Source organism: Octopus bimaculoides, chromosome 2 (assembly GCF_046866305.1).
Source record: "Octopus bimaculoides isolate indiv1 chromosome 2, ASM4686630v1, whole genome shotgun sequence".
Classification (NCBI taxonomy): Eukaryota; Metazoa; Mollusca; class Cephalopoda; order Octopoda; family Octopodidae; genus Octopus; species Octopus bimaculoides.
The window spans coordinates 134,767,022-134,777,900 of record NC_142929.1 but is presented as its reverse complement, the minus strand read 5'-3'; the positions used below and the strand labels follow the sequence as shown (position 1 = coordinate 134,777,900).

The window sequence follows — 10,879 nt, the reverse complement described above, 5'->3', positions numbered from 1 at the left end:
ATTGTTGTCTTGAGAGGATCATTATGCCAACAATAAACACGCTCTCTAGTTCTGTTTCACTTCATTTAAAATTATTAACTAACATTTAATCCATTTATTACTGTTTGTGAGCTCATCACTGACATACCATGTATGCTCCAGGTCCACCTCAGGTGTTTTATGTGTCATTATGAAGCTGATGTTAAGAAAGAAAGCAAGAAGTATCAAGCTTGCGTTAATTAATTGATGAGCTGGCAGGATTGTTATCATGCTAGACAAGGCACTTAATGGCATTTCTTCCAGTTTTATGTTTTGAATTCAAATTCCGTCAAGGTTGACTTTGCTTTCCATCCTTTTGGTGGTCAATAAAAAAGAAGTCCTAATCAAGTACCAGGGAGATGTAATTGATTTGCCTCCTCCCATCAAAATTGCTGGCCTTGTGTCACAATTAAAATTTTTAAGCTGATGTCTCCAATAAAAATTTACATGAAATGTTTGTGTAATGTTTTAATTCAAATAATTTTAGAAAAAAAGTTTTTGTACCATGGGACTTAGTGTGGATTCAAGTGGTTTATTATCAAAAGGGTTAATGTTGAAGGGAGTTTTGAATCACTTTGTTTATCTTGTACTATAAAGTGGACTGTCATTAAATTGAAAGTAGTGAAGTGGATTGGCTTTTTGGTATCATTTTCTGCTTTTCTATCTTTGATGTTCTCTTCATCATTCTTATACATTAGTCGTTCTTTCATTATTAGCTTCTTTATTCTTCTTTTTATTTTCCTGCTTCTCTTTTATGAAAAAATTGGTAACCCTACAATGAAAAATAATGTAATTTGTGATTAAAGATTACATTTGCAGCAACAACAGCCACACCACCATCACCAACACCACCGTCACCAACACCACCACCACTATTTTGTGGGAGTTTCTACCTGGTTCCTCATCTTGCTAGAAATCACACTCAATTTACAGCCCCACCGTCTTAGGAATAAACATGTTGGCTAATATGGATCTCAGTTCTCTGCATACATGAAATAGATGGAATGAACATGGGAGGAATGCTTTGACCTAAAGGTCTGTTTGATCAGAGATGACCTTAGGGTACATGACAACAACATCATCATCATCATCATTCATTCATTCTAACGCCTACTTTTCCAAATTTACATGGGTCAGACAGAATTTGTTGAGGCAGATCTTCTCTAGTTGGATGCCTGTCCTGTTGCCAATCCTCACTTGTTTCCAAGTAAGGTTATATTTCCCCATAACCAGACATGTTTTCATGGAAGATTGGAAACCAAGGACTCTGCTTGCACAATGGTGACATTGATGTACAATTGTCATATAATGTTAAGACAAAGTGACAGTAACACACACACATACACACATGTATATGCCATCACAGAAAATGAACATTAAATGATGATGGTGGTGGTGGTGGTGTGTGTGTGTGTGTGTAGAAATAACTATGGTAGTATCAAATTGTTGGATCAGGTGCTGAAAGTTGCAGAGAGGGTCCAAACCCAACTAGTTAGTAAGAGAGTTAGTCTACATTAGATGCCGTTCGGTTATGTGCCAGGGAGAAGCATCACTGATGCTATATATCTGGTAAGGCAGCTGTAGGAGAAGTACCTAGCCAAAGATAAACCTCTGTACTTAGCTTTTGTTGACATGGAGAAAGTCTTTGACAGGGTCCCCCACTGCCTTATCCAGTGGCCAATTCAGAAACTAGGCATTGATGAGTGGTTGGTGAGAGCTGTACAAGCCATGTACAGAGATGCTGTCAGTAAGGTGAGGGTTGGCAATGAGTACAGCAATGAATTCAGGGTATAAGTAAGAGTTCAAAGATCAGTCCTCGAACTCCCTCTTGTTCATCATAATTCTCCTTGCAATAACAGAGGAATTTAAGACAGGCTTCCCCAAGGAGCTCATCTATGCTGATGACCTTGTTCTTATAGCTGAATCACTACCAGAACTAGAGAAGAAATTACAGGAGTGGAAGCAAGGTCTAGAATCAAAGGGCCTTAGAGTTAATCTAGCAAAAACCAAAGTCTTACTAAGTAGGAGAGCAGACAAATCACAAATCCCCTCATGTAGATGGCCCTGCTTGATCTGTAGAAAAAGTATAGGTAGAAACTCCATAAGGTGTACCTGGTGTAAGCTATGTACACAAGAACTTCTATCTCTGTTGGTAACAAAGGACCTATCTCTCAGAGTGAAAGGCAGACTGTATGATGCCTGTGTATGAACAGCCATGCTACATGGCAGTGAAACACGGGCTGTGACCACTGAGGACATGTGTAAGCTTGAAAGAAATGAAGCTAGTATGCTTTGCTGGATGTGCAATGTAAGTGTGCATGTATGGCAGAGTGTAACTGTCTTGAGAGAAAAGCTGTGGATAAGAGGCATCAAATTTAGTGTGCAAGAGAGATGACTGAGCTGGTATGGTCATGTGATGCATATGGACGAAGACAGCTGAGAAAAAAAGTGTCAATCTCCAACTGTGGAGGGAACCTGTGGAAGAGGTAGACCCAGAAAGACATGGGATGAAGTGGTGAAACATGATCTTTGAATGTTGGGCCTCAAAGAGGTGATAAGTAACTGAGACCTTTGGCGATATGCTATGCTTGTGAAGACTTTGTCAAACCAAGTGAAACCATAGTCGTGAATGATAATGGTGTCATGTAACAGGCACCCATGTTGGCGGCACATAAAACACACCCATTGAATGTTGGGCCTCACAGAGGTGATAAGTGACCAAGACCTTTGGCAATATGCAGTGCTTGAGAAGACTTCTGAAGCCAAATTGTAGTTGTGGCTAATGCTAGTTCCTGTCAAGCCATCCAACACATGCTGGCATGGAAAACGGGCATATTAAATGTTGATGGTGATGATGATGATATATATATATATACATATATATATATATATATATCCAATTAACTAAAGACTTGTTTTGTTTACGCTTTTCCCTCCGGTTTTTTGTTCTATGTGTGCCATAAATATCGCCATCCGTTTAGAGAAAAATTTGTAGTTTAGAATCAGTAGTTCTTTGACTGCTATTTCTAAATTTTCAGTATGTTGGAGAAGCAACTCAATGCTAATCCCTGTATATTTATGATGATAAATGGTTTTACCGATAAAGGTTTTTTCATACTGAACTACTTGGCAAAATTGTTAATTATTAATTCTATTATTAATTGACGATTCCCTGCCCTTATTCTTGTATATTTTATATATATATATATATATATATATATATATATATATATACATATATATTTTGTATTTTGTATTTGATTTGCAAGATTCTTGATGTGAATTCATGTGCTGAAGCATATTTTATTGTGTCTGGGGGAGCCATTCTCCACACACACGCACACACACACACACACACACACACACACACACACACACACACACACACACACACATGTCTACATATCCACTTACTAACAACTCTGTGTATATATAAACTGTGGGTATTGGGGTATGACCACCTACGTATACGTATATTTCCTACTTAGTACTGGGGATCAGTGGTGAACTGGCCAGGTTGCCAGCTTGCCCAATGGCAAATGGGCCCCTGTGCCATTAGAATCCATATATGGGGGCCCATGTTAGTATCTAAGGGGTCCATCTCCTCGAGTTTGAGAATTTTTATTCACACCTGGAAGAATGCATTAATTATTTTAGCCTGGCTGTGTTTGTAGACAATTGAAAAGAATACTTTTAACAAAAGAAAAAATAAATAAATGATAGCGCTATAGTTGTGGCTGGGCCCTCTTGTAGTTGCAGGTGGGCCCCCTTTTGTTTCCTGGCAACCAATACTTTTAGACCCAGTCCACCACTGCTGGGGATGTTTCATTTATGCGGACGTACTCCTGTGTTTGCCTGAGTGTTGGGTCCTTCGGGTGCTTGGATAAAATGCGGATGTCAAGTTGATCCTGTGTGCCTCCACGTTGGTCTTTGGTATGTTGGCAGAGTATGGAGAACTCTCCATACTCAGACAAACACAGGAGTACGTCCCCATAAACGAAACATCCCCAGTACTAAATAGGAAATATACATAGAAGGTAGTCATACCCCAATACCCATGGTTTATATATATACAGGTAGTGTTGTTAATAGGTTGTTATGTAGAATTATATGTGTGTGTATGTGTGTGTGTGTGTAGGTAAATGGATTTGTAGGTAAACAGATAGATAAATAGATAGGTACATAGGCAATACGGACAGACAAGCACACACACATACACATACGTACACAAATGAAGATTGGAACACATGACCATATACATACATGCAGACTTCACACACACACAAAGACACATATGAAGACATTCATACATAACAGACACACGTACATAGTCACACAAACCCATACACATAGACACACTCAAACAAGGAGACAGAAGTACACAAGCAAACACACACACACACACATACATACAAACACACACACACACACACATGCACATACAAATAAACATGAACGCACAAACACATGAATAAGCAGAATTTATACATACATACATACATACATACATAATGCATACATACATACATAATGCATACATACACACATACATACATGCATACATACATACATACATACATACATATGTGTATAAACATGCACACTGATGTACATACATGTGTACAAACAAACAAGAAGAATGCAGCTCTGATAATGGACAGCATCAATGACAATTGGAAAGGTTGCAAGATTCAATGAAAATTTTAGAAAAGAAAATATAACTAAATGAGTGAAACTCGAACTGGTGTGTGTGTTAAGTAATAAGGCACACACAAGAGAATGACTCACTCCAGTTATAATAATATACTTTCTTTTTTTTTACTCTTTTACTTGTTTCAGTCATTTGACTGCGGCCATACTGGAGCACCGCCTTTAGTCGAGCAAATTGACTCCAGGACTTATTCTGTGTAAGCCTAGTACTTATTCTATCGGTCTCTTTTGCTGAACCGCTAAGTTACGGGGATGTAGACACACCACCATCGGTTGTCAAGCGATGTTGGGGGAACAAACACAGACACACAAACACACATATATATATACATATACATATATACGATGGGCTTCTTTCAGTTTCTGTCTACCAAATCCACTCACAAGGCTTTCGGCGGCCCGAGGCTATAGTAGAAGACACTTGCCCAAGGTGCCATGCAGTGGGACTGAACTCGGAATCATGTGGTTGGTAAGCAAGCTACTTACCACACAGCCACTCGTATATATTATTTTACTTGTTTTAGTTGTATGACTGCAGCCATGCTGGAGCACCACCATTAGTCAAGCAAATTGACCCCAGGACCTATTCTTTGTAAGCCTAGTACTTATTCTATTAGTCTCTTTTGCTGAACTGTTAAGTTACGGAGGTGTAAACACACTAACATTGGTGTCAAGCAATGTTTGACCTGAGGCTGTAGTAGAAGACACTTGCTTAAGGTACCATGTAGTGGAACTGAACCCAGAACCATGTGGTTGGGAAGCAAGCTTCTTAACATGCACAGACACACACGCACATGTGAGTACACACACACGCACATGTGAGTACACACACACACTCATGCGCATGCACACACACACACACACACACACAAACACATATGTAGTGAAACCACTTCTCTCACGGTTATTTATTTACAAATGCGAATGTAGCAGGTAACAACTCTTTCCCGCCTTGCTGTGTCACGACCTGACTGACTTTTATTTTCGCGGCAATTGTCTCCAGTCTGTTTGAGCCAGGATGCAAACCGGCCAATCTTGGCCATCTAATAAGGTCACGTGAGAGAGTGTTTTTCTGATGCTTTCTGGAGCCTCCTTGTACCTATAAATAGCCTGCTTTAACCCGTGCCAATTTGTTGCGGCTTCACATCTTCTAAGATCTGGTCGTAGACCACACACATAACACAACCAGCCAGTTCCAGCGACGACATCAACAGCATCGTTCAACTGTTTACTACAATCCTCGTCCCCAACGTCAACACGATTTTCTCCACGTACACAAGCAACCGCAGCTTCTCTTCTCAACCCTGTTTGTGTGAATCGCTTCACCACGAAATTAATAACCAGAACTCAACCTGCGAAGAACATCTGTATCAAGAATCCGGCCCGGCATCGAAGCCTCAACTGCACGACAAGTGACTTAGCTCTGCCTCAACCTTAACCTCTTATATACAGACTTTCTAACTACTGTGTACCTTAACAGAACTGGTATTTCCTTATCCGTGTTACTGACTCTTATCTATACTCTGTATCTCTTGCATTCACATATATATATTTGTACATATACACTATTTTGTTTACATGACGGCCTGTCTTACATTGTGTTTTATTATGTCGCATAAACTCACACACAGACATACATATATACATATACATCCCTGTAACTTAGCGGCTCTGTAAAAGGGACTGATAGAATAAGTACTAAGCTTAAACAATTTATCCTGGGATCAATCTGTCTGATTAGAACCCTTCAAGGTGGTGCTCCAGCATCATTGCAGTCAAATGACTGAAATGAGTAACAGAATAAAATATTGCGTTAAAATATGAAATTCTTCGAGCAGGTAAGTGTCTTATGCGAAATCCATGATGAGCCCGAGTGACGAAATCTGGGAGGAGCCCAAGTGATACTGATGGCCTGGAGTCACCTCTGATATATATATATATATATATATATATATATATATATATATATATATATATATATTTATATATATATATATATATATATGTATGTAAGTATGCATGTAGATATATAAATATATATGTGTTTGTGTGTGTCTGTGTGTATGTATCATCATCATCATTTAATGTATGTTTTCCATGTTGGCATGGGATGGACAGTTCGACTGAAAACTGGTAAGCCAGGGAGCTGCACCAGGTTCCAATCTGAATTGGCAAGATTTCTACATCTGGATGCCCTTCCTAATGTCAACCACTCCTAGAGTATTGTTGCTATTTTTTACATGCCACCAGCACAGGTGCCATTGATCTGACACTGACATCAGCCACGACTATGGTCTCACTTGGCTTGACAGGTCTATACGAGAGCACGGTATATTGTCAAAGGTCCCAGCCACCTGTCACTGCCTCCATGAAGCCTGACACTTGAATGGTGCTTTTTATGTGCTCCCAGCATGGGTACCAGTCAGACAGCAGTGGCATTGGCCACAACTACAATTTCCCTCACCTCAACAGGTCTTGACAAGCACAACATATCACCCAACAGTTGAAGGGTGCTTTTAACAAACCAATTATGTGACACTGGCATCAGTCATGATTATGATCTTACTTGGCTTGATGGGTTTTCTCAAGCACAGCATTTCGCCAAAGGTCTTGGCTGCTTGTCATTGCCTCCATGAGGCCCAATATTCAAAGGTCGTCCTTTGCCACCTCGTTCCATATCTTTCTGGGTCTACCTCTTAAACACAACTTCCCTCCACCATTAGAGTGTGACACTTCTTCACACAGCAGTCCTTGTCCATATGCATCACATGACCATACCAGTGCAGTCTCTCTTGCACATCACATCTGATGCCTCTTATGGCCAACTTTTCTCTCAGGATGCTTACACTCTATCGAGTATGTACACTGACATTACACATCTAGTGAACCATACTAGCTTCATTTCTTTTAAGCCTATGCAAGTTCTTGGCAGTTACTGCCCATGTTTCACTGCTGTGTAGCATGGCTGTTCATACACAAGCATCATAAAGTCTGCCTTTCACTCTGAGGGAGAGACCCTTTGTTACCAATAGAGGTAGGAGCTCTCTGAACTTTGCCCAGCTTATTCTTATCCTAGCAGCTACACTTTCGGAGCATCCACCTACACTACTGACTGGTCATCTAGGTAACAGAAGCTATCAGCTACTTCTATTCTTCCCCCCTGATATTTGATGGAGTCTATTTTCTGTACATTTTTAGTGTTAATTGTACCTATGCAACTTCCACATACCAAAACTATTTTCCCTGTTAACTTTCCTCTGATATTGCTGCACTTCGTATGTGTTCATAGCTTACGCTGGGTACATCTTATGGAGTTTTTACCTATGCTGCTTCTAAAGATCAAGCAGAGCCATGTACCTGAAAGGATTTGTGATTTGTCTGCTTTCCTACTTACTAAGGCTATGGTTTTTGCTAGATTAACTCTAAGGCACTTCGGTTCTAGACCTTGCTTCCATACTTGAAACTTCTTCTCTAGTTCTGATTATTTATATATATATATTTATATATATATATGTATATATATAGATGTAAGTAGAATCAATGAAAAGAAAATACTCCATCCTGTGAGAGATAAATATCAATTTAATAGACAATTACAAAAGAGCTACTATTGTAAATTCCGGACTACAGAGCACACCTGATTAAAAGCCTCACGGTCTAACTTTAGAAAGAAAATCAATTTTGTACTTGTACAGGCTGCACCGGATTTTAAGCTGCAGGTGTCTAATGTTGTAATATGAGATATTTACACAGAAAGATATTACACGTGAGGATTTTTTAACTTTTAATCTAATCCGTATGGTAACATGAACAAACACATTGCAAATGCTTTTTTTTGAACAATGCCTTTAAACAACTACCTTTAAATATATGTGAGTATCAGTAACACACAAATTACATTGCTTATGCTTTTTTAGAGAACAGTGCACAAACAACATTCCTCCTAACGACCAGTATATCATCATCATCATCGTTTAACATCTGCTTATACACACACTGCAGCCTACCAGGTCAAAAGTCATTGATCGCCTTCTTCATCTTCTTCCTGCGCACTGAAACCATCAAACTCCTCTTCTTCAGTGTCCGAATTGAACAGCCTCAGGATCTTGTCACTCACTTGAGCACACACGGTCCTCTTCATCACGCAGCAGTCCAGCCTTTCGAAACCCATTGGTGATGGTGGATGTTTTGATACGGCTCCACGTATTTAGGATCCACTGGCAGACTTGAGTGAAAGATGCTCTTCGCATGCAGCCTGTTTTGGTGAAGGATTTCTTGCCACTCGTCATCCAATCCTCCCACTCACTGATGTCCAGTGGTTGCAAATACTTAGTGGTGCCCCCAGGAATCACAGCTGGAATTGAGTTTGTACTCTTGATGGCAGCTTTCACTGAATCTGTTATATTGGGCCCTCATGCTGTTCACAACGAGCAATGCTTTTTTTGTGTGAAAAAATCCCCCAGATCACTTGGCATAGCACTCTTTGAGCCAATCCTTCATTGGGCTCTCCATCAACCAACCTTTCTTATTGACTTTCACCATGATTTCTTTTGGGAATTTTTCCTTTGGCATTGTCAGCCGCTTAAAAATCAACATTGGTGGAAGCTTTAGTCTGGATGCTGTGCAGCTCAGAACACAGGTAAAATGCATTCTCTCATGGCCACTTGTTTTCAGTGGGATGGATGAGTCACCTTTTTTATTAACAGTCTGAGTGGGAGGCAGGTCAAACATCAACATTACTTCATCCATATTTCTGATATTTTCTGGCTCCATGGAATTCTCTGCTATCTTTGTTTGAGTGAATGTGCAAAAGTTAACAAGCTTTTCCTTGTAGTCGGGAGGGAGCTGCTGACACAAAGTCATGCGTGCCCTGACGGAGAGGCCTTTTCTTCTCATAAATCTAAAACACCATGATGGCCCACCTTTAAAATCTTCGATTTTCATTTGGGTTGCGATTATTTTAGCCTTCAGTCTGATCTGCACGTTGGAAACACCACAGCTGCTTGCTCTCCATGTGTTAACCCAGTCTTCAAGAAAGTATTCAAGTTCAGGCCATCTGCTATGGTTATCTCTGAAAGCTTTCGTCTTTTTGCACTGACTCAGTTCTTCCTGCTGGCGTCTTCACCGTCTTACCATCGATTCATTTATGCCAAGTTTACGTGCAGCAGCTTGATTTCCTTCTTCAACTGCCAGATTGATCGCCTTCAACTTAAAAGCTGCATCATATGCTTTTCTTCAAGTGTTTTCCATATTGATGAGGGTGAATACAAATGACAGCTTTACAATACTGGTAATTGAATTGTGAAAGTGCTCTTGATTTATCATACAATTTCAATGGACCTCTGTGACCTACTCATCAATTTGATTGGTCTACTGTTGCGAGGTAAAATGTTTTTCGCGGCATGACAAAAAATAACATGCATTAGTCGCACCATAGTATTGGCTGGAATGTTCAAAGTGTGGGAAAAAAGTAGCGGCTTATAGCCTGGAATTTACGGTAATAGGTCCATGCCTTTATAATACTTTAAATTGATAAAATCTGAAAGATTGCCTTAATACATATGGTGTGTTTTATAAATCTGCCAATATAAAGTGTCATAAAAACATGAAAATATTAGTAACTATTTTGCAATTGTATATTAAGTTGATATAGATATATATATATAGGAACCACCTTAAGGCCACAGACTTCCAAGTTGCAGTATGATCATCACTAGTGTGAGTGCCACAAAAAAAAAAAAAGAAGCATACTCTGTAAAGTGGATGGCATTAGGAAGGGCATCCAGCTGTAGAAACTGGATCCTATCAAACCATCCAACCCACACCAGCATGGAACATGGATGATGATGATGATGATGATCTCTTCATTCAGCATTGCTGTGGCTTTCTGCCTTCTGTTTTGCTTATATTTTTTTGGCAAAATATCAAAACATTGAATAACAATTCAAAACACTATCTCAATCACATGGTGTAGGTCATTTAGCTTAATTAAATTCGCATGTTTTGATACTGTCTCATTTGAATTCAGAAACATGCTTTGATACTCTAATATGTAATTGAGTTTACTTACCTTTTGTGAGTTATGTAGCCAACTACTATAAAAGTCAAAATCATGATGCCACCAATTACTCCAGCTGTGACTTTGATGACT

General features: G+C 39.5%; 1 protein-coding gene across 1 annotated transcript in view; it reads right to left on the bottom strand.

Moving 5' to 3' along the window:
• Positions 1–471: 471 nt before the first annotated feature.
• The window catches only part of LOC106880126 (uncharacterized), a 43,928-nt gene continuing 33,520 nt past the window's right edge, over positions 472–10,879 (bottom strand). The window contains exons 8-9 of the mRNA XM_089347735.1: positions 10,799–10,877; positions 472–790 (exon numbers count right to left, since the gene is read on the bottom strand). Of these exons, the coding sequence (XP_089203861.1) occupies positions 706–790; positions 10,799–10,877 (164 nt within the window). The 3' untranslated portion in view covers positions 472–705. The remainder of the gene's footprint in view (positions 791–10,798; positions 10,878–10,879) is intronic.